Below are 24,799 nucleotides of genomic sequence, written 5' to 3' on the forward strand. Positions count from 1 at the left end.
CTACAAGATATCCCCTTGAACCTATTCCTTATCACTTTTATGACTATCTCTTCTTTCTCAGATTCCCCTGTGGTAGCAATGATCAGGGAAGGAGGAAAAGAACACTGTCACTGTGTTTTTATGTCACAGATGGCAACTAATTAGGAAGGGACAAGGAACCCCCCCCCCACTCTATTTTCCTCCTACGGAAAGTTGTGGTATGAGAGGGTCTCAGAGGATGACTCCAATCAGAACCTAAGTAATCAGGTCATTTAGTATGTCCACCTCCCACTTCCTTCCACTCCCACTTCCCAGCTCCAACCCCCTGCCCCAGCATCCTTGTGTTTACTTCCTCCATCACCCAATCCACATACATGTTGAACGGCCTAGGTGATGTTACACCACCCTGATGCAGCTTCACCTTCACCTATAATCATTTACTCTCTCCATACCCTACCCTCAGCTCTATCCCATACATATGCAGTGCATCCCATAATACCTTTGTCTTGACAGAAAGATGAATAACACAAACACTCCTTCCCATTCATCAAAGTCAATTGGTTAAACCACATGCATGATAAAAAACCCTCCATGTTGACATGCATTCTAGATCCTTATTCTAGTTACATACATCATACACACATATACTAATGGCATTTTCCCCTTTACAAGGGAGGTTGCCAAAGTCAAAGGCATTAAAGCCACTCTCACCCATTTTATCCCCTCATAATCCACTCCCATTCACCACCCCTCCCTCCCTCTTTTCTTGGTTCCTCATGGATGACAGGTCACCCTTGCACCTTGCCCACTGCCCTGGGTCAGAAGCAATACAGCAAGACACAACACATCCACAGCAAGGCAGCTTCACTTAATTGGTGACCCCTCTCTGTCCCCTCAGGCAGAAAAAGAGATGGGGAGAAATCCCTTCAAGCTACATCAAAATATCATTCACACGTACTCCCTCACTCCCCATCCCCACCCACTCCATTCCATGCATCACAACATCATCCATACATAACCATTCTCCACTCACCCCATCTTCTGTCTTCTCCCTTCCTTCCTCAACAGACATTCCCCTCTTTCCCAATTTTACCCTATAGATCTGTCTCATCCTTGGTCACCCCCTCATGTTCACTCCTTACAATTCTGCCTTCCGTACCTCTTTTACTAATTTTTCTTCACTCATTCTTTCCATGTGTTCAAACCATCCCAATACTCTTTCATCAAACCTATCTCTTAACTCCCTTTTCACCCCTGCTCTCCTCCTCACCTCCTCTTTTCTCACTCTATCCAGCCTAGTAACCCTTACCGTACTTCTCAGGTATTTCATCTCAAACACATTTAAACTCTTCCTCTCTTATGTTCTGTTTGTACCCCATACAGTGCTGTTGGCACAATCACCACTTCATACAATCACTTACATGAAAAAAATGATACCTTCTTTATTCCAGTAAGAATGAAGCAAGAATTCCTAAACAATTTCGATCGATACAGTTTAACGCTGTGAAACTTCTCCTATCAGGAGGATAGGACGGTGCCCTTTACATAGGCTTTTGTAGCATGGAATTTAATTAATTATGCCCTTGGTTCAACTCACTGGTGGCAGGATTCGAACCACCATCACCTTGACCTCCATCGCAAGTAGCAATCCTCTCACCCACTTGGCCAGCAAGCATTCTTATACCATATAAAACTACATGAGAGGCATAAAAACAGCACATCCACTACACTACATAGCAGAACACCCATACATCCCAAGAAATATCAAAACAACACTCAAATACCTATATCACACACAAATACTCTCTTCTCTTCCTCAACAACCACCAGACACCAGCCTCCAGAAGCATACCAGTAATTATATTGCTCACTGCTCCATTAACAAATTGAAAGACAATACATTGCTGCATGCCAGACCCCCTGATATCCATCCCTCTGAATCCTCTCTCCCCTGAAAGGACAGAGTCCACCTGGCCAGACTGTGGTGTGGCCACCATCCAGCCCTTCTAAGCTACCAGAAGAGGCTGGATGACTGCATCACAGATAACTGTCCAGGATGTAACACTTCATCCCATACTATACAACACATTATGGAAGACTGCAGTGTACACAATCACACATGCCAACAATACAATATACACTCCATCAGGGATTTGTGGGAAAACTCCATTCCAGCCATGGTGGGACTGCTTGGCCAGACAATCTAGGGAAAGACAACAACAAAAGATACAGTCTTGACTTACCAGCATCAAACAGGACAAGAATAAGCGAGAGGTTTCCTTGGCCCCCAGCCCTTGTACAATGGAAGTAAAGGGAATTGTTTGCTTCCTTCCATTGTCAGGGAAGTGTGCTAACACCTGGCAAGAAAAATTTAAATCTTTTTAATGATAAATAACATTTCCTTCCTTTTTAAATTCCCATTTCATGTCACATACTACATATAACATACTTTAGATGAAATGTTTAAGAAGCATGGGTAGTAAGAAATGTGTAAGTGAAACTATTTATCTATCTATATACCAAGGGCCTTTTCCCTCTTACAAGGAAAGTACCAAAGTCAAAAGGCAAATACCCACTCCCACCCATTTCACTCCTATCTAACACCCTCTCCTCCCTCTCATCTTAGCTCCTCATGAATGAATGACAGGTCATCCCTGCTTTACTTAATCGGTGATCCTCCCTTTCCATCCCCTCATGCAGAAAAAGAGAAGACGAGGAGAAATCCCTTCGGGCAGCGTCAAAATATCCTGCACACATAACCACTCCCTACCCCCACATCCCCTAACCCCTCCCTTCCTTACATCACAGTATCATCCATACACAGCCATTCTCCACTCACCACTGTCTTCTGCCTTTTCCCTTCCTTCCTCAACCCTCTTTTTCACCCCATCCATCCATCTCAACCCCCCTTTTCACTCCATCCACCTCTGCCTTCCACACCTCTTTTACTAATCTTTCTTTACTCATTCTTTCCATGTGTCCATACCATCCCAAGCAGATGAGGATGATGATGATGAGATGGTTTGCATATGTGAAAAGAACAAATGAGGAAATACAAGTGTGACCCAAGTTCCCCTTGTAAGAGAGATGGCCAATTCATAGTATAATTAAAAAAAATATATATATATATATATATATATATATATATATATATATATATCCCTCCTATCTTAGTTTCTCATGGATGAAGGGTCATCCCTGTCCCCTGCCACACTGCTTGGGTCAAAGGCAATGCAGGAAAGTACTGGAAAAAGAAAGATTAAAAATAAATCAATAAATATGCTAACCTGTGTGCCATATCTGTGAATATCGAATTCTTTTCGCCTCTCCTCCTCATCTAGTACAGGAAGAACATTTTCTTTCCATCTATTTACTCTTGATGTCAACTCAGATGATGCAATATATTCCTGTATGGGAAAACATCAAAGTGAAAACATATAATGACCAATAATATTCACTGCATCTACAGCTAACCAAATTCATCTTTATTATATTTGTTGTCTCAAGTTTCACCAACTGGAAACCTGCAACCTCAGTGGCTGGCTAAAGTCCTTTGGCCCTCTAACATATCTCTCTTGAAAGAACCTTTCGATTGTTTTTTATATGGAAGAGAGCAGTCACTGGCTGTCCTTATGTGGAAGGGTGGAGGAAATTCAGTTGAATTAATATGGAGAAATCTTGGTTCCTGAAACCAAGTTCCAGCCTCTTAAGGTTGCACCTCTAGATGAAGATTGACAGAGTTTGAACATGGGGAGCAAAATGATTCTCTCTGCTCTCCATCTTAACGGAACACCATTACTAGGTATCCATCATTCTTATGTATGGAAATAACCAAATGACAGCAAACCTATGATTCATATATACAAAAAATATGAAATATTGTCAGGAATAAGTTTAAATTTTTATTTTGGTTAATAGTGGAACATTTAAACTACACCAATTCCATCTCAAGTGATATTTATCACTTTTAATCTGGCTGCTGACATGCTACCTTATTTGGCTACATGTTTCTCAGATGTGAAGAAGTTACATAATCTCAATTAATCCTTTCTGTAATAAAAGGAATTTGTCATTCATGCCAATGCCAGACTATTCTATGGGCTGCATATAACCTTTTCAGTAGCAATAGGTTAATAATTACTCTTTATAAGGTAATAATTTTTAGATGTGACAGTGAATGTGTTACAGCATAAAGGGAGGACAACACTGATGGCTGCATGAAAAGCAGTAAGCTCTTCAATTGGGGGAAAAGTGGAACAGGTGCTGAGCATAAAGGAAATAACAACATTACGAAAACAAACTTTGGAAACCAGGGATATGCCACTCAATTAAGATAAAAGCAATGGACTCATTTTGCCTGATGGGTGCATATGGTATACAACATGGATTGATTGCCAGTTGGTTTGTTGCAGCCAGTCACACTGATATGAACAACTTGGTGGGAGAAATAGGAGAACTTATAGGGAGATCCTGAGACCACTGATGTGTTCTCTTTTGCCAAAAGGCACGACCCACATTACGGGCAGATACTGGCTTTAGAGTAAAGGTAGAGGCATGTAATAGAAAGTTCTTAGGAAAGCATTGTTTTTGTGATTGTGTTGCCTGTATATGGCATCAGGCAAGTCTGACAGGATGCAAACATACGTACATATGAAGCCATCAGTGCTCATTTTCGCATCTGCTTGGGTCTCTTGCGTATGGAGTGAATGCATTACCACCAAGCCATCAGGGGCTCTGATTGCCAGAGATAAAGAAAAATACAATAAAGAATGCTAGTTTGGAAGACCTGATCAGGATAGTACTTGCAAAGAGTTTCAGGTGATGGGAAGATAGTATAAAGAAGTGGAGAGGAGAGAACAGGCGGAGAAGAGAGATAAATGTATAAATGTATGAAACATGAAGGAAAGAAAGAAAGAAAGAAAGAAAGAAAGAAAGAAGAAAAAAAAAAAAAAAACTCTCTACAGGGGATGAAATTTTTTATTTCTAATTCCATTTGTTCATCTTCAGCATTTCTCTGCCTCCCTCCTTTGATCTCCCCATTAACTTCACTTTCACTTTCAATATTCTTTGTACCAAATAATGTTCTGACAATCCCCTGCTCTCTCCCCCTAGATACATTTACATCTAGGACTCTTTCAAAACCTTTGGGTGCCATTACATAGTCCATTAACCTCTAGAATACAATGACACCTGGGTAGGCACCACAAAGCGTGTGAATATATGAGGATGCTGACATTGGCATCCTGAATATATTTATTTTGTAGTTGTAGCTGAGTGACCCAAGTATTCTGTGAACAGGCTTGATCATATTTTCTTTAATTATATGCATTCTGGGTGAAAGAGAACTAGTATAACAGCTGTAACTTTATAATATATTTCATAATGTGCGTATTGTGATGCATCATCATACATCAGGCAGCCTAATGTGCACACAAGTATTTTACTTGTATTGAGGAGGTTGACACCCTCTAACTACTCTCTCACCCACCACCCTAGTCCACATATACTTATGCTTACCTCTCTTCTGAAACATTGTGGTGGCTATCATGAATCCCCTATCAATACACATTTCTAACATCTCCCTACTACGGTTCCTTTCTGTCACCCCACACCTCCCTACTACTCCATCTACTGACTCATCTCCTACTCAAGCAATAAAATCCCCTAAACAAGTATATTTATGTTCCTTCTCAAAGCCTCTATAAATATTTCAAACAAATCCTTAAAGTTTCCCTATCCTTTTTACTTTTCTCAATATCTCCCATCTCATTTTCACCTTCACCCATATTACCAAAGATGTTTTTCTCTATTCAGCTACACACCTATCTCATTACTTACCAACTCCTTCCCTCTCTTGACTTCCCTCAGCACTCCTGACACCCTACCCCACCACATTCTCCATATGTGAAAAGGTGAAAGAAATAACAGTTGGAGTTGACAGAGAACAAGATCTTAGGCCCAGTCCAGGGACCAAGTGTCAGCCCCTCAGGGCTGCACCTCCTAATGGAGGCAAGGGGGTTGACATATCTTTAAATTGGGCAGGTTTGTTGTCCATCTTGCATGTACCCATCACAGGTCCAAACACTATCTTCAATCACCATAATGAAGGGCTAAAACAACCAACACTACTTACGTGAGCACTTGATATATAGTCTGTAACCAGCTTCTGTACCAGTTTTTCATATTCACTATCCATCTCATCGCCCTGGGTAGCATTTATCCGTTCCACTCTCCCACCTTCAACCACCATTTCGTCTGAGTGAGGATCAGGTAGGAACATAGGAACCGCAGGTATATCATCACCTGTAACAGAGATGAGGTTTTTGACAATGGGCAGCTCTGCTGTCTATGATGCAGGACACAAGCAAGTACCTTTCACTGGTCTCAAAGATATTATGTAAAGTTTTATATGCTACTTCATTACTGAACTGAACATCATATCTAAATGTTAAACCTTCCAAGAACAGAAGATAAATCTATATACCAAGAGGTTTTTCCCCCTTATATGGGAGGTAGCCAAGTCAAGGGTATGTACCTACTCCTATCCATTCTACTCCTTTCCACCACCCCTTCCTCCCTCTCATCTTAGCTCCTCATGGATGATGGGTCAACCCTGCATCCCACCCACTGCCTTGGGTCAGAAGCAATGTAGCAAGACACAGTACATCCATAGCAAAGCCACTTCATTTAATCAGTGAGCCCCCTGTAAGTCCCCTCATGCAGGACATGAGAAGACAGGGAGAAATCCCTTCAAGCTTTATCTAAATATCATTCACACATGAGTATCCCCTACCCCCCCCTTCATTCCTTGCATAACAATCATTTATACACAGTCACTCCCTTCTCATCTCTATTTCCTGCCTTCTCCCTTCATTGCTCAAAAGATATCCCTTCTTTTTCAATGCTCCCTTCACCCCATCCATCTATCTCATCCTTAGTTGTCCCTTCAAATTCATTCTCCACACCTCTTTTACAGAAGATACATATACCAAGGCTTTTTCCCCCTTACAAGGGAGGTAGCCAAAAAGGAAAAGGCATAAAATCACTCCCACCCATTCCATCCCTGAATACACTCCACAACCTTCCACCCTCCCTCTCATCTTAGCACCTCCTGGATGACAGGTCATCCCTGCACCCTGTCCACTACCCTGGGTCAGAAGCAGTATCGCAAGACACAGCACATCCACAGCAAGGCCACTTCATTCAATCGGTGACCCCCCATGCATAAAAGGAGAAGACGGGGAGAAATCCCCTTGGGCTGCGTCAAATTTTGCTCACACATACTACCTCACCCCCCATCCCCCCACCCATTCCACCTCATGCATCACATCATCATCCATATACAACCATTCTCCATTCACCCCTGTCTTCTGTCCTCTCCCGTCCTTCCTCAACAGACATTCCCCTCTTCCCCAAAGCCCCCTTCACCCCATCCATCCACCTCATCCTAGGACGTCCCCTCATGTTCACTCCCTCCACATCTGCCTTCCATACCTCTTTTACTAGTCTTTCTTCACTCATTCTTTCCATGTGTCCAGACCATCCTAATACTCTTTCATCAACCCTATCTCCCAACTCCCTTTCCACCCCTGTTCTCCTCCTCACCTCACCTCACAGAAGATAAATCACAAAAATAATACTCCCTGAGCTACAACCTTAAAATACCTGTTTGCAAAAATCCTGTATCAAGGTAATAATAACTGTTGTCTTGTGTTGATGCCTGGGTAAGGGTAGGATGGGGCAATGTAGGATGAGGTGTTCAATGCTCTCTGTGTGACGACTGCATCTGGGGCAGTTTTTGTTTCTTTGATCAGACCTACTCTGTGTTGGTAACATTTTAGTGCTGGATGGTGACCCGAACACATTGTAGTAGGGTGGATCTTGCCTCTAAATGAACAATAATGACCCACAACTACAGAATCTTTGAAATATCCTATTTTTGTTTTTGTACATGTACATAAAATAAGATATAATAAAATTGTAACCATTAGTTGTCAGTTAGTAAGATGGGGGTGGGGGGGTTTCAACCATCCTTTTTGACCAATCTGTGTACATATGCAAACACAACAAACAATCATCTACATAACTTACCCATATCTACAGCTGCATCTCCATCACAGCCAAAGTCTTCCCCATTTTCTTGCTCCAGCTGCATTTCTTCCTCCACCCTTTCTTGTGCTGACTCTAAAGTTTCTTTTTCCTTCATCATTTGCCGTGTCATACTTCGCCTAGTCATCTCCAGTCTCTTCACAGCTTCTTTGTTTGAATCGACCTGAAGATCTGTTAAAGCTTTGTCTTTTTTAACTGAGGTCTCTATGACGGATGAAGTGATACCTCTGGTTATGAAATTTCCCACAAGAGACAATTCTCCCTTGGTGGCTTTCTCATCTTTGGTTTCTTCTTCCTCTTTTTTGCCTTTCCGAGTCTTCTTTTCCTATATGAAGATATATATCATACATTACATACACATATATAGCAAGGCCTTTTCCCCCTTACAAGGGGATAGCTAAGTGCAACCACATACCCATATAATGAACAAAGAAAAAACATTCAACCTCAGCACCTTACTCAATGAGTAAAATATGTAATAAAAATATAAAGATCATTATAACCAACCACACCAGAAACTTAGATTTAAATATATATACATACATATACCAAGGCTTTTTCCACCTTACAAGGGAGGTAGCCAAAAAGGAAAAGGCATAAAATCATTCCCACCCATTCCATCCCTGAATACACTCCACACCCCTCCACACTCCCTCTTATCTTAGCACCTCCTGGATGACTGGTCATCCCTGCACCTTGTCCACTGCCCTGGGTCGCAAGGCACAGCACATCCACAGCAAGGCCGCTTCATTAAATCGGCGACCCCCCTCTCCGTCCCCCCATGCATAAAAGGAGAAGACGGGGAGAAATCCCTTCGGGCTGTGTCAAATTTTGCTCACACATACTACCTCAGCCCCCATCCCCCTGCCCATTCCACCTCATGCATCACAAACTCATCCATATACAACCATTCTCCATTCACCCCTGTCTTCTGCCCTCTCCCGTCCTTCCTCAACAGACATTCCCCTCTTCCCCAAAGCCCCCTTCACCCCATCCATCCACCTCATCCTAGGACGTCCCCTCATGTTCACTCCCTCCACATCTGCCTTCCATACCTCTTTTACTAGTCTTTCTTCACTCATTCTTTCCATGTGTCCAAACCATCCTAATACTCTTTCATCAACCCTATCTCCCAGCTCCCTTTCCACCCCTGTTCTCCTCCTCACCTCCTCATTTCTCACTCTATCTAGCCTAGTAACCCCCATCATACTTCTCAGACACCTCATCTCAAACACATTCAAACTCCTCTCTTCCTCTCATATGTTCCATGTTTCTGCCCCATACAGTGCTGTTGGCACAATCACTCCTTCATACAGTCTCCTCTTAGCATCCATTCCCAAATGTCTATTCCTCATTACACTCTTCAATCTACCAAGGCATTTACTCGCTTCTCTCAATCTACATTCTACCTCCACCTTCACTCCACCTTTTCCTGCCACATTTGCACCCAAGTATGTGAGAAAGCTATAGGAAAGGGGAAGGATGTTTTTTGGGCTTTTATGGATCTGGAAAAGGCTTACGATAGGGTAGACAGAAAGGCACTGTGGGAGGTTATGCAGATATATGGGATAGGAGGAAAGCTTCTAGGAGCTGTCAAGAGTTTTTATGAGAGTAGTAGAGCTTGTGTCAGGATTAGAAATGGAGAGAGTGAGTGGTTCGAGGTAAAGGTGGGACTTCGTCAAGGATGCATTATGTCGCCCTGGCTGTTCAACTTATACATGGATGGGGTAGTGCGAGAGGTAAATGCAAGGGTAGTGGATCAGGGATTGGAAATGGTTAAAGAAAATGGAGAAAAGTGGAAGGTGAGCCAGCTGTTGTTTGCGGACGACACTGCGCTTGTGGCAGGATCGGAGGAGGGATTGAGGAAGTTGGTGACAGAGTTTGGGAGAGTATGTGATAGAAGAAAGCTAAAGATAAATGTGGGTAAAAGTAAGGTGATGAGATGTACAAGGGGTGAAAGTGGCAGTAGACTGGAAATGAGCATTAAGGGAGAGCGACTGGAGGAAGTCTATAGTTTTAGATAAATATATGATAAGTAAAAATTAATAAATATACAGTGCCTGACATAGGATTGGTCTGCCCAGTTGAAAAACATAGAAATGCACCAACATTGTCAAATAAATATTAAAGAAAAAATGAGAAAATATAATTACTATAGTTATTTCACTCATCATTAATATTTTGTGGGTCACCCTTTCCTCTTGATAACCTCCGTCTTTCCCCTGTAAACCACATTTCACTACCTCTCACAAGTTTTCAATTGGATTTATGTCTGGGCTATTACCAGGCCAGTCTCTGAGATGCTCAATTGCACAATCATTCAGCCATTCGCTCACTAACTTGGCCTTAGGTCAGAAGCAACATAGCAAGACACAGTACATCTACAGATGCCCTCCCCCACCTCTGTCCACTAATGCAGAAAAATAGAACATGGGGAGAAATTCCTTCTCTTAAGATCAACAAACTCAATACTACATCAAATATGGCCAAGCATCAGCCCAGAAAAGAAAGCCCTCCCTAGATTCATAAGTGGCTACCTCTCTTATAAGGGGATTTATATACACACACACATATATATATATATATTCACAAAACCAAAGTGTCGTTGCACATTTGTAAAATGTTTTAAATATAACCCATTGTCAAAGAAAAAAGCAAAAGAAACAGACAATCTATATATTTTGACTACAACTTCTGGTGAAGAGGACCACAGTTGTGGTTGAAATATACAGATCATCTGTTTCCTTTGCTTTGTTTCTCTGACAATGGGTTATATAAGTGGGGGGACAACACAACATAACGGAGGGACAGTTGCAGTTTAATAAATTATAACTTCTCTATGAATAGACATTTCCTCTATCACAGACAAAATGGTGTGTGGCTCTGGTCCATAGGGGTGCCCCATATAGTCCCTAAAGTATCAGATGCATGCTACTGAGTTTTTAATCCCACAATAACATGTAGCCAATACCCCTGATGGGTATATCCATACATATAGACAGATTCATAGAGTAATACCAATTTACAATCTCCCTCCATTCATTCCTATGGTTTCCACTCTCTTTCCTGTCTTATTGCTCCTGAAAATCTTTTGTGACTGAACAGATTTCAGCCTATTCCATATATGTGTAACTCTTCATAATGATTCTCTAGTCAACCCTATTACAAAAAGGACTCTTCCCCCTTATATGGGAGGTAGCCAGCAAGCATGCACCCATCCTCTACTCATCTCACGTTCATTTGTTTCCCTTTTGGTTTTTCAGTTAAGTTCACTCCATCCACCTCTGCCTTTTACTAAATACTTTTAACAAATCTATCTATATACCAAAGACCTTCTTCCCCTTTATATGGGAGATAGCTAAATCTCAACCACCACCTGTTTCCCTCTCATCTTAACTCTTCTAATAAAATAGAAACACTGTTAACTGCACACCTAAGGCTACTGATCAAAAACTCACCAAGGCTTTGTGGCATGAGCAAGGAAGAGGTTTTCTCAAGCGGCCTGCCCTCACTGGTCTTCTTGACGGTGTCAGAGAATGGGGATCCAATGGCACCCACGGATCAGTCAACTTGAGGGTTACAATAGCCTGTTTCTCTTCATTTCTCTTCCTTAAGCCATACCTTTGTGGGAATAAAATGTTATATCCATAAGTATCTTTGTAATTTTTTCCAAGTACAGTGAAGTAAGACAACATCATATTTTGGAATGCATGGTCTTATTTAAAATAAGTCTTTACTTTCCATACATATACCACTTTCTTTCCAGTTATAATATTAATCAATCAAGTGCCCCAAGGTCTCTCTTGCAGGAAACCAGTGGCTCCCAGGTTACCAGCCAGTCACTGGTCTAGCCCATACATAATTCATACATACATATACCAAGGCTTTTTCCCCCTTACAAGGGAGGTAGCCAAAAAGGAAAAGGCATAAAATCATTCCCACCCATTCCATCCCTGAATACACTCCACACCCCTCCACCCTCCCTCTCGTCTTAGCACCTCCTGGATGACGGGTCATCCCTGCACCTTGTCCACTGCCCTGGGTCAGAAGCAGTATCGCAAGACACGGCACATCCACAGCAAGGCCGCTTCATTAAATCGGCGACCCCCCCTCTCTGTCCCCCCATGCATAAAAGGAGAAGACGGGGAGAAATCCCTTCGGGCTGCATCAAGTTTTGCTCACACATACTACCTCACCCCCCCATTCCACCTCATGCATCACAACATCATCCATATACAACCATTCTCCGTTCACCCTTGTCTTCTGTCCTCTCCCATCCTTCCTCAACAGACATTCCCCTCTTCCCCAAAGCCCTCTTCACCCTATCCATCCACCTCATCCTAGGTGGATGGATGGGGTGGATAATTCAAGGAAGAGATTTTGTCAGGGCAAAGTGAGAAGTGGGTTGTGTAGAATGAGGTGTTTAGGTGCTGCTTAATTTCATGAACAATTCTATTTAAGAAACTGTCTTATCATGAGAATATAATTCACAAACTTTGTTCTGGTTTATATCAAACATCATGACCAATACTTACTTTCCATTTGACAGCTCAATAACTGTCTGATCTTTTCTTAGTTCTGCAATATTATTATTGTTTTTATTCAATTCCTCGTTTTCCTCTTGTTTATTCTTCTCTTTGTCCTGCTCCATTGGCTCTTCAATGGGAGGAACATCCTCTGGTTCAAAAAGGTCTGGAAGAAAAAAAAAAAATAAATAAATAAATAAATAAATAAATAAAATAAATAAATCACATCCATATCTTTAGCCATCTAAATCAATACTGCATTTGCATTACGATGCACTATATTCATCTTAGAAGAAAATTAATATAAAAAAGAAATTGGTCAAAAGTGAACATTTTCTTACTTGAAGAGTAGACTAATACAAGAAAATCAAAGATGATCATTGTCTCATATAATTATTTTGGGGTATGACATGATAATAGCAACAATACATTCAGCTTATTGATTTACCTGGAGGGGGCAAGTCATCTCCAATGTCTTCATTTTCAACCACAGGTTCTTCAGGGATATCAGGCAAAGGTTCAGGGGTTCCTGTGCTCTGCTTTAGCAAAGGAAGAAAAGAGTTATGAAAAGAAGCTGTTTGAGGCTGCTTGGCGGAGTTCTAGTCCATCTATCTACATATCAAGGGCCTCTTTTCCCCTTATAAGTACATACATGTACCAATAATTGCTTTCTTCACCTAACCAGGGAGGTAGCCAAAGTCAAAAGGTATATATCCACTCAAATCACCCCTCCCTCCCTCTTCTCTTGGCTCCTCATGGATGATGGGTCATCCCTGCATCTTGCCCACTGCCCTGGGTCAGAAGCAATACAGATCATCCACAGCAAAGCAGATTCATTTAACTGGGAACCACTCTCTCCATCCCTCACACAGAAAGAGAGAAGATGGGGAGAAATCACTTCAGGCTTCGTCAAAATATCATTCACACATAAGCACTCCTTAACCCCCACACACTCCCTTCCATGCATCACAGTATACACAACCATTCTCCTCTCACCCCTAACTCCTGTCTTCTCCCTTCCTTCCTCAACAGACATCTCCCTCTTGCTCAACGCCACTTTCACCCCATTTATCCATCTCATCCTTGGTCACCTACTAATGTTCACTCCATCCACCTTTGCTTTCCACATTTCTTTTACTACTCTATTCACTCATTCTTTCCATGTGTCTAAATCATCCTAATACTTTTTCATCAGGTGACAGGTGACAGGTTTCTAGCCAAACCCAAAAGTCCATTGTCATTATGATTCATCTCATTCCTGTTAAGCGGTAACTCACCTTTTCCTCTTCCTCTGGAAGACTGCCCATGGTGCTACGTTTCTGTAGTAACTCCACTGGAAACTCAAGACAGAGCAAACCCTGTGGTGTCAAGTATGACCTATTGATTCTGAAGTCATCCTTGACCCCAAATGTGTCCCAGTTCTTCATGAACAGATTAATCCGATATTGAGCCTTTTCCCCTTCCTTCTCAACCAGGTGAAGAGGAGTTGCAGCCAAAAACCTATGGAAGAAAGTACCAGTACATTCTTTAATAAAATCTATTTTCTTAAGTTTAATCCTTAAACAATATATCATATTAAAATACCCTCACCACTGTCATTTAAGGTTGCAGGCAATTTTATTCAGCCCAAGGAAAGCTCTTCACCCTTTAAGAATTAATGGGTAGGTTTTCAGTTTACATGTATAGATGAACATGCTGCTGACAAGATGAGGACAGAGAACTAATGGAGGAATCTTCACCCCAGAAGCCTCCTGATGTTGGTTTTCAACCAACTTTGACAATATCCCTACAAAATAGAACCACTCAGATTCTCCTGATGTTGGTTCCTGATAAACTTCTGACAGCATCTCTTACTGGATAGCTACCCTGATTTTTTTCTTCTCTTTTTTGACTCCCTCCTTTCCCCAATGTAAGACTAAGAAAGTGATTGTCATTTCACAATTACCACCAATAACTAGGTAAATAATTTATCTTCTTTACTGGGGGATGGTGGGGAGTATGCGTGAATGAAATTTTGATGCAGCCCAAAGGGATTTCTCCCCATCTCTTTTTCTTCATGAGGGGACAGAGAGGGGGAGGGGTCACCAATTAAATGAACAGCCTTGCTGTGGATGTGCTGTCTTGTTACATTGCATCTGACCTAGGGCAGTGGACGAGATGCAGGGATGACCCGTCATCAAGGAGCCAAGAAATAGGGCTTGAGGGGTGGGAAATGGGAATGGAGTATGTGGGGATGAAATAGATGGGAGTGGATTTATGCCTTCGACTTTGAGGACCTCCCTTATAAGGGGGGAAAAAGCCGTTGGTACACATACATATGTATATACATATACCAAGGCTTTTTCCCTTACAGGGGAGGTAGCCAAAAAGAAAGGTACATATGCACCATAAACTAAAGTGCTTTATAGAAAAATTAAATTGAAAATGAAAAGCGTTCATTGAAAATATTAGATAAAGAGTGTGGTGAAATATCAAGAAACAAGTAGTCTCCATTTCTCACTTCCTCCATATTTGATATTGTGTTCCTATTTTCATATATGGCTTTTATGGACCTGGAAAAGGCTCATGATAGGATAGACAGAAAGGCACTGAGGAAGGTATTGCAGATACAGGATAGGAGGAAAGCTGTTAAGAGCAGTCAAGAGTTTTTACAAGATAGTAGAGCCCGTGTTAGAATTACAAATGGAGAGAGAGCAAGTGATTTGAGGTAAAGGTGGGACTTTGTCAGGGATGTGTTATGTCACCTTGGCTCTTCAATTTATACATGGATGGGGTGGTGTGAGAGGTAAACACAAGGTTAATGGGCCGGGGATTGGAGATGGTTAAAGAAAATGGAGAAAAATGGGAGATAAGCCAGTTGTTTGCTGATGATACTGCACTTGTGGCAGGATCAGATGAGGGATTAAGGAAGTTAGTGACAGGGTTTGGGAAGGTGTGCAAAAGAAGGAAGTTGATGATAAATGTGGGTAAAAGTAAGGTGATGAGATGGACAAAGGGAGAGGATGGCAGCAAGGTGGAAGTGAGCATTAAGGGAGAAAGACTGGAAGAAAAGGTTAGCCTGTTACTTAGATGCAAATGTGGTGCAAAAGGGAGGAGTGGAGGTGGAATGTAGGTTGAGAGAAGTATGTAAATGCCTTGGGGAATTAAAGTGTAATGAGAAATAGACATTTGGGAATGGATACTAAGAAGAGATTGTATGAAGGAGTGAGTGTGCCGACAGCACTGTATGGGGCAGAAAAATAGAACATAAGTGGGACAGGGGTTTGAATGCATTTGAAATGAGGTGCCTGAGAAGTATGATAGGGGTTACTAGGCTGGATAGATTGAGAAACAAGGAGGAGAGTGGGGGATGGAAAGGGAGTTGGGAGATAGGGTTGATGGAAGAGTATTGGGATGGTTTAAACACATGGAAAAATGAGTGAAAAAAGATTAGTAAAAGTTGGGAAGGCAGAGGTAAAAAGAGTGAACATGAGGGGGCGACCAAGGATGAGATGGATGGATGGGGTAAAAGGGGCATTGGGAAAGAGGGGAATGTCTATTGATGATGGGTCATCCCTACATACATATACGAATGGCTTTTTCCCTCTTACAAGGTAGCCAAAAACAAAGGCATATAACCAACTCCCACCCATTCCATCCCCACATACTCCACTCCCATTCAACCCCCTCCCTCCCACTTTTCTTGGCTCCTCCTGGATGACGAGTCATCCCTGCATCTCGCCCACTGCTCTGGGTCAGAAATGCAGAAAGACACAGCACATCCACAGCAAGGCCACTTCATTTAATCAGCGACCCATCCTCTCCATCCCCTCATGCAGAATTAGAGAAGAAGGGGAGAAATCCTTTTGGGTTGCATCAGAATATAATTCACACATAACTACTCCCTAAGCCTCATCCCACACCCATTCCCTTCCATGCATCACAGCATCATCCATATACAACTGTTCTCCACTCACCTCTATCTTCTCCCTTCCTTCCTCAACAGACACCCACCCTCTTTCTCAATGCCACTTTTACCCCATCCATCCATCTCATCCTCAGTCACCCCTTCATGTTCACTCCATCCACCTCTGCCTTCCACACTTCTTTTACTAATTTTTCTTCACTCATTCTTTTCATGTATACAAACCATCCCAATACTCTTTCATCAACCATATCTCCCAACTCATTTTCCACCCCCACTCTCCTTCCCACCACCTTGTTTCTCACTCTATCCAGCCTTGCAACCCCTACCATACTTCTCAGACATTTCATATCAAACACATTTAACCCCTTATGATAGGGTAGACAGAAAGGCACTGTGGGAGGTTATGCAGATATACGGGATAGGAGGAAAGCTTCTGGGAGCTGTCAAGAGTTTTTATGAGAGTAGTAGAGCTTGTGTCAGGATTGGAAATGGAGAGAGTGAGTGGTTCGAGGTAAAGGTGGGACTTCGTCAAGGATGCGTTATGTCGCCTTGGCTGTTCAACTTATACATGGATGGGGTGGTGTGAGAGGTAAATGCAAGGGTAGTGGGTCAGGGATTGGAGATGGTTAAAGAAAATGGAGAAAAGTGGGAGGTGAGCCAGCTGTTGTTTGCGGACGACACTGCGCTTGTGGCAGGATCGGAGGAGGGACTGAGGAAGTTGGTGGCAGAGTTTGGGAGAGTACGTGATAGAAGAAAGCTAAAGATAAATGTGGGTAAAAGTAAGGTGATGAGATGTACAAGGGGTGAAAGTGGTAGTAGACTGGAAGTAAGCATTAAGGGAGAGCGACTGGAGGAAGTGGATAGTTTTAGATACTTGGGTGCAAATGTGGCAGGAAAAGGTGGAGTGAAGGTGGAGGTAGAATGTAGATTGAGAGAAGCGAGTAAATGCCTTGGTGGATTAAAGAGTGTAATGAGGAATAGACATTTGGGAATGGATGCTAAGAGGAGACTGTATGAAGGAGTGATTGTGCCAACAGCACTGTATGGGGCAGAAACATGGAACACAAGAGAGGAAGAGAGAAGGAGTTTGAATGTGTTTGAGATGAGGTGTCTGAGAAGTATGATGGGGGTTACTAGGCTAGATAGAGTGAGAAATGAGGAGGTGAGGAGGAGAACAGGGGTGGAAAGGGACCTAGGAGATAGGGTTGATGAAAGAATATTAGGATGGTTTGGACACATGGAAAGAATGAGTGAAGAAAGACTAGTAAAAGAGGTATGGAAGGCAGATGTGGAGGGAGTGAACATGAGGGGATGTCCTAGGATGAGGTGGATGGATGGGGTGAAGGGGGCTTTGGGGAAGAGGGGAATGTCTGTTGAGGAAGGACGGGAGAGGGCAGAAGACAGGGGTGAATGGAGAATGGTTGTATATAGATGATGTTGTGATTGCATGAGGTGGAATGGGCGGGGGGATGGGGGTGAGGTAGTATGTGTGAGCAAAATTTGACGCAGCCCAAAGGGATTTCTCCCCGTCCTCTCCTTTTATGCAATGGGGGGACGGAGAGGGGGGTCGCTAATTTAATGAAGCGGCCTTGCTGTGGATGTGCTGTGTCTTGCGACACTGCTTGTGACCCAGGGCAGTGGACAAGGTGCAGGGATGACCCGTCATCCAGGAGGTACTAAGATGGGAGGGAGGGTGGAAGGGTGTGGAGTGTATTCAGGGATGGAATGGGTGGAAATGATTTTATGCCTTTTCCTTTTTGGCTACCTCCCTTGTAAGGGGGAAAAAGCCTTGGTATATGTATGAATGTATATGATGACGCCTACATAAGCATCATGAAGCACAAGTGGGTATGTGAAGATGCCAACATCGAAGTCTTGATTATATTAATTCTATAATTATAGCTGAGTGACCCCCATATTATGTGAACCGACTTGATCATATTTTCTGTGGTTATTAATATTCAGAGTGAAAGAGAATGAGTAATACAACTGTTACTTTATATTTTATAAAGCGAGTATTGCGATGCATCATCGAATCATCGTACATTAGGCAGCCGATGCTGCCATTGAGAATTTGACTCGTATTGAAGAAGTTAAAATCTTGCTCTCTTATGTTCCCGGTTTCTACCTCACAGAGTGCTGTTGGCACAATCACCCCTTCATACAATCTCCTCTTAGCATCCATTCCCAAATGTCTATTATTCATTACATTTTCTAATCCCCCAAGGCATTTACCTGCTTCTTTTATTCTCCATTCTACCTCCTCCATAAATATAAAATAATCAATCAATCTGTTGACATCTTTCTTGCAAGATACCCATGGCTACCTGATAGGAGGCAACACCCACAAGTTAGCCCCACAGGTCACTCAAAGAATAGTGTTGTCTAGGTATTGTTTGTGTGGAACAGTGTAGGATGATGTGCTCAGTGTCCCATATGTAATGGTTGCATTTGGGGTAGTTTGATTCTATGCTGGTTGGTGTTCTGATTCATGCAAGTGTGCTCATGTGGTTCTTGCTTCTCTTGAGAAATATTTCTATGTGAGGTTGATGGGAGGGGGGAGGGAATGAAGTATTGAGTTTGGTGGTCTGTCTATGATAAGCTTAATTTGTGATCTGGAGCTGGTGTTGCACCTGCAAGGGGCTGTTGTCCCATACAGGAGGAAAATGGAGAATGGATGGAAGGCCCCTGATCTTCAATCAAGCGACCACCAAACCCAAGATGCAAAGCAACAAGTGCCCCACTTCCACAAACAGGCATGGCCCCCAAGGTTCTGCTACCTGGTCTCTAGATCAGGACCACAAAATAAAGAGCAGACAAGAAATCCACTCACATTTATCCCTTGCCCTCTCCCTTTCCTATTCAACAGACATTCATCTTGCACCCTATGCCCTTTTCACTCTATCCACCTCATTCTCAGTTATCTTTTTATTTTCACACCTCTACATTCTATACTTTGTTATTTTTTTTTCATTCTTTCCATATGCCTAAATGATCCTCGTATTCTTTGATGAACCCTTGTATTGTTCAGGTAATTTTATACAAAGTAAAACTACAGCCCGATGTCCTTGTTCTTTGATTTTTTTTTTTCTCTTCATTGTTCAACAGCTCCAGAAAATTACCTGAATCCTTTCTCTCTCTCCTCTTCCATATCATCATCATCCATCTTCATGTTGATGTTTTTGCTCATTCCAAGATCATCAATACATGAGAACTCGGGAGCATCATCAGTGCTGTTTCCCCGTCCACTGCTGCCTGCAACTTTTGGGTCATTTCCAGATGTTATACTTCGTTTACTAGAGAGTAAATCCAACATCTGCAAGACCATCTGCCACAGAAACTCCACCTGGAATCAAGACATACTCATGAGATTCAGGACATTAACTATCTTAATTTAGGAAAGATGAAGAAGAAATCTGGGTTGTAAATGAGGCTTAAATATTTTCTTCAAATGGTAAGACTTTTTATCTAAAATTCAATTTTTCATGCTAATACTATACTTATATCACCTACATTAAATCAATCTACCTCAAGAAGAAAATTCACTTGATGACGATTCATTTTCCCCCCCATGAAACTCCCCCTTATTAAGAGGCTAGGACAGTGCCTCTTATAAAGGACTTTGTAGAGGAAAATACAATTAACTGTACCACTGGTCCAATTTGTTGATGGCAGGGTTCGAACTGCCGTCACCTTAGCCTCCGCCACAAGTGGTGACACTCCTACTCGCTTGGTCAATGAGGATCACCTATATGACTCAATCTACATCAAAACATGATGCCTGAGATGCCAAAAATGCCTCAGAAGTATAGTAGGGGCTACTAAGCTGGATAGAGTGAGAAACAAGGTGAGGAGGAGAGCAGGAGTGGAAAGGGAGTTGGGAGATAGGGTTGATGAAAGAGTATTGGGATGGTTTGGACACATGGAGAGAATGTGTGAAGAATGATTAGTAAAAGAGGTGTGGAATGCAGAGGTGGAAGGAGTGAACATGAGGAGGCAACCAAGAATGATATGGATAGATGTGGTAAAAGGGGCATTGGGAAAGGGGGGGGGGGGAATGTACGTTGTGGAAGGAAGGGAGAAGATAAAATAGGGGTGAGTGGAGAATGGTTGTGTATGGATGATACAGTGATGTATGGAAGGGAGTGGGTGGGGATGGGAGGGGGTGAGGGAGTATGTGTGAATGATATTTTGATGCAGCCAGCAGGGATTTTTTACTGTCTTCTCTTTTTCTGCATGAGGAGACAGAGGGGGGGGGGGGGTGGTCGACAATTAAACAAAGTGGCCTTGCTGTGGATGTGTTGTGTCTTGCTTCTGACTCAGGGCAGTGGGCAAGATCCAGAGATGACCCATCATCCAGAAGGAGCCAAGATAAGAGGGGGGTGGGGGTAGTGAATGGGAGTGGTGTATGTGGGGATGGAATGGGTGGGAGTAGATTTTATGCCTTTGTTTTTGGCTACCTCCCTTGTAAGAGGAAAAAAGCTGTTGGTATATGTATGTACATCAAAATAACAAAATTTACACAAAATATAATGATTTAGTATCACAAAGCCACATGTTTTTCTTACCTTTTTGCTATACACTGTTGCTGAGCCTTGAATGAGCATAGCTGCCTCCGCAAAGTTCATTAGCGTTTCCCCTTCATCGAAAGTAATATGAAGATCAGCAAGCTCTTCCAAGTACTCCTCTAAGTACTGATGTAGAAATACAAGATAATCAAAATACTACTAATTAAGGAATCACTTAACCAAATATCAACAATCCATTTCATATTAAATATATACAAGTCCCTATATTTCAATTTACAAATTTTGTAATTACCTTGTCACTGTAATCAGCCAGAAACATACCTTGGCAATATCCACCTCCCAATTCTTGGTGAGGTCTCGGATTGGATTGAGAAAAACTGCAAATCTTGCATCAAGCTCTTGTGTAGACATGAGAGGCATTTTGGCAGTTGTGAGGTCATTAGCTGGAAGATATATATTTCTAGTCTGAGTATATAAGAAAATTACACAACTAGGATAAATATAGTTCATTGCCATTTATTGGGTGGATAAACTAACTGAAGATCCAAGGGTACTTGTGGCATATCTTATTGCCCATTTTTTATTTATTATCTGTCACCAGCATTTTATTTCTGTTTTGACAGATTACCCACAAGGATATGTTAGGTTATGTTTGGCGACAGATAATTCACATGTACCAAACCAAGAATAGGCCTGGCCACAGTCCCAAACTGTCCCAGGTACAGCCACCACAAGAAGATAAAGAGCACCACATTCTACAATGCCCCATACTAACAATTCCTAGATAATAATACAGTATTTCTGATACTGACCACAAATTATTTATTTTAAAATTTTACCCACCCTGGGTTGGCACAAAAAATTAGTGAATTTCAGAGACATAAGTACAATTGAGATGTGAGTAGAAGGGGAACACGCAGAGATATGTATGTAAGTATGTAAGTAAGTTTGGGAGTGTAAGTGGGAGGTTATCAGGAGTGAAGAGAGGGCGAAGGAGGGAAGGGGTGGTTATTCTAGTAAGTGAAGAGATAGGTAAATGTGTAGTGGAGTGGAATGAGGTTTCCTCAAGGATAATGTGGATGAAGGTGAAACTGGGAAAGGAGATGTGGGTCTTTGTAAGTGCATATGGGCCTGGCAGCGAGAAGAGTGTAGAAGAAAGGGAGGCCTTTTGGATAGATTTAAATGAGTGAGTGCTACAGGTAGTAGGACTCCTAATCCCATCCCCCATCCCATTTTTTGTCGCCTTTTACGACTCAAGTGGAAAGACTTGGTGGTAGCATTCTCTTCCCCCACCACAGGGTACACGAAAAAAGGAAATGAATATTCAGAGAAATGGTACAGTACAGTAACAAGGGGTTGGGGGACAGCATAACAGAGGGACAGTTGTGGTATAAAAGCGTCATCATTTCTCTATGAACAGTTTTCCTCTACCACAGACAAAATGATGTGTGGCTCTGGTCCATAGGGGCACCCCATATAGACCCTAAAGTATGAACTGCATGCTACTCTGCCAAAATAACATGTAGCCAATACCCCAGACAGGAGGGAGGAGGGTGGAGGAATATGTAGGGAATAGAATGGGTGGGAGTGGTTTCTATGCCTTTTTCTTTTTGGCTACCCCCCATGAAAGGGGAAATTAGGTATATGTATATTTGTAATTTTATGTTTTTATGAGTCAATCTAATGTGCTATTATAAATTTGCTTAAGCTTATATGTATATTGAACATTTAACATGTTAAATGAATACTAGTATGATAGGCGTAATTAAAGGGACAAGTTGGTTGAATCATGGGCCGAGTTGACCCTAAATCCTTGGACTTTATGAGAGAACACAGGGTTCTGCTATCGTCTGTTAACTGCCCAAGGCACAATAATAATCAGGCTGTCAGCATCCGTGACGATGATGACGGCCCAGATTATCTTTAGAATTTGAGGTACCGAATTATTAAACATTGGTTAGATTAGGTTAGAATAGTCCAATTTATCATCCTTTCATTTCTTCGACCTTGGCATCTATCAAAACAAACATGGCATATCACTGAGCCCCTGCAACTTCATTCATTAGAAAATAGGTTTTAGTAACTTTTTTGTTATTGATTTCCACCAAGAAAATTGTATATTATGTTCATCTATTATAATTTACAAAATCAATAATTTTCTATCGCTATATCTCGTAGGTGTGCACAACTAAAAATTTACCAAAAGCCCTTGGTAATATATATGTATGATTTTGTATTTTGGTACTTTTGTTATCTATCACCACTTTTTACCATTTGGTTAGTTATCCACAAGTACCTAGCCTAACCTAATCTAACCAAATGCATTAGTAAAGTGGCAAAAGATAACCCACAAGTACCCTTATCTTTATATATTCATTTTAGTTTTTATAAAAAAAAATTCAGTGTGCACTTCATTTTTCTTCCAGATAAACACATTCATGCTAAGGAATGATATTTATTGGTTGTGTTGGGACTCTATAATTGCCATACAACAAAAATAAGTTATCTGATATCATTCAAAGATAAAAACTAGTATCATCCAGTTGTCATTTTCTATTTCTTAGAAACCCCATATCCTCACATTAAAAAATAATAAATATAAATTAACATCAAACCTAGCCTAACCTATTGATAAAATATATATATATGAATAACTTTAGGCTTCTTCACTGATATCCATGTGTATGAAATGGATGTAAATATGCAATATTATTTTTCATTTGCACATTCATAACACTCAGTAGTATATAGAGCATTATCACTACCTATCATATATTATTATAATATTATCAAACACCCAACTTTCTTCTACCTAAGGGATGACCCTTGAAGAAGTCAGTCAACAGGTATTTCCATGGTTTATTTCCACCATAGTTAAAAATAAGCTTACATAATCTTAAAATGCAATTAAAATACCACCAGGCTAATATGATCTCTGTATAAAAATTTATGCCCTACATTCTACATTTGTCAACAAATACATAACGATATTTCTGTATGTCCATATGCCTTACCTGTAATAGACGGTTTTTATATATATATACATTACTCCTCTATAATAAAATTCGCAATATGTTGAGCAAAAGGAATACATACACTGGCGATAACACTAATTTTCAAGGCGATTTTTTCCCACAACTCTATTCCAACGGTTGGTACTCTTCAAAACAACCTAACACTCAAACCGAACTGACTGATCCTCAACATAATTGAATAAATGTCGTCTATTGTACATGCTTATAATACGTTTATATTTTATAAATATTATATTCGATGAGGCACACCCTAATCCTGTCATAACACGATTTACTATTTGAATTTTCATCCAGTTTCGACAACGGTTTGTTTACATGGTTTTACCCGCCAAATCATCACTAAAGGTCATAATTTAATACCTATGAATTACTTTTTCTCTCGGATTCTTAGAATATTATCTTGTAAACATATTTACCTTTCCCCTTAGAAATCCCTTGTCAACGTATCAGGAATCAACGCAAATTTTCAACATCAGTAGAATTTCGTCACAAAGTACATCTACCGACCGCCATCTTCCTGCATTATTTTGAACTGTGAAATCATAGAGATGAGAATTGACATGTCTTTATTTTGTAATGACTAAGCTTAAATAAGAAAAATAAGAAAATTCTGTGAATCATGAATTAACCAATGATATTTTTTCTTTACAAACACTCAAAACAAAATTTTAGTGCAGTAACTGTTTTCGTTAGTTTTCCTTCGAATGCATTGCA

At 41.3% G+C, this 24,799-nt stretch overlaps 1 protein-coding gene across 4 annotated transcripts in view; it reads right to left on the minus strand.

Moving 5' to 3' along the window:
• The window catches only part of LOC143024782 (condensin-2 complex subunit H2-like), a 38,377-nt gene extending 13,740 nt beyond the window's left edge, over positions 1-24,637 (minus strand). The window contains exons 1-12 of one of the 4 annotated variants that reach the window (XM_076183956.1): positions 24,502-24,637; positions 21,372-21,493; positions 21,090-21,215; positions 19,644-19,867; positions 13,892-14,114; positions 13,063-13,150; positions 12,624-12,780; positions 11,547-11,709; positions 8,071-8,413; positions 6,113-6,282; positions 3,267-3,386; positions 2,223-2,336 (exon numbers count right to left, since the gene is read on the minus strand). In XM_076183956.1, coding sequence (XP_076040071.1) covers positions 2,223-2,336; positions 3,267-3,386; positions 6,113-6,282; positions 8,071-8,413; positions 11,547-11,709; positions 12,624-12,780; positions 13,063-13,150; positions 13,892-14,114; positions 19,644-19,867; positions 21,090-21,215; positions 21,372-21,470 — 1,827 coding nt within the window. In that variant the 5' untranslated portion in view covers positions 21,471-21,493; positions 24,502-24,637. Of the gene's footprint in view, positions 1-2,222; positions 2,337-3,266; positions 3,387-6,112; positions 6,283-8,070; positions 8,414-11,546; positions 11,710-12,623; positions 12,781-13,062; positions 13,154-13,891; positions 14,115-19,643; positions 19,868-21,089; positions 21,216-21,371; positions 21,494-24,064; positions 24,342-24,501 lie in introns of those variants that run through there. The other 3 variants (XM_076183953.1, XM_076183955.1, XM_076183954.1) reach the window with 3 other exon arrangements.
• Positions 24,638-24,799: the final 162 nt, after the last annotated feature.

Source organism: Oratosquilla oratoria, chromosome 4 (assembly GCF_046742065.1).
Source record: "Oratosquilla oratoria isolate Oo_2021 chromosome 4, ASM4674206v1, whole genome shotgun sequence".
In the NCBI taxonomy this organism is placed as follows: domain Eukaryota; kingdom Metazoa; phylum Arthropoda; class Malacostraca; order Stomatopoda; family Squillidae; genus Oratosquilla; species Oratosquilla oratoria.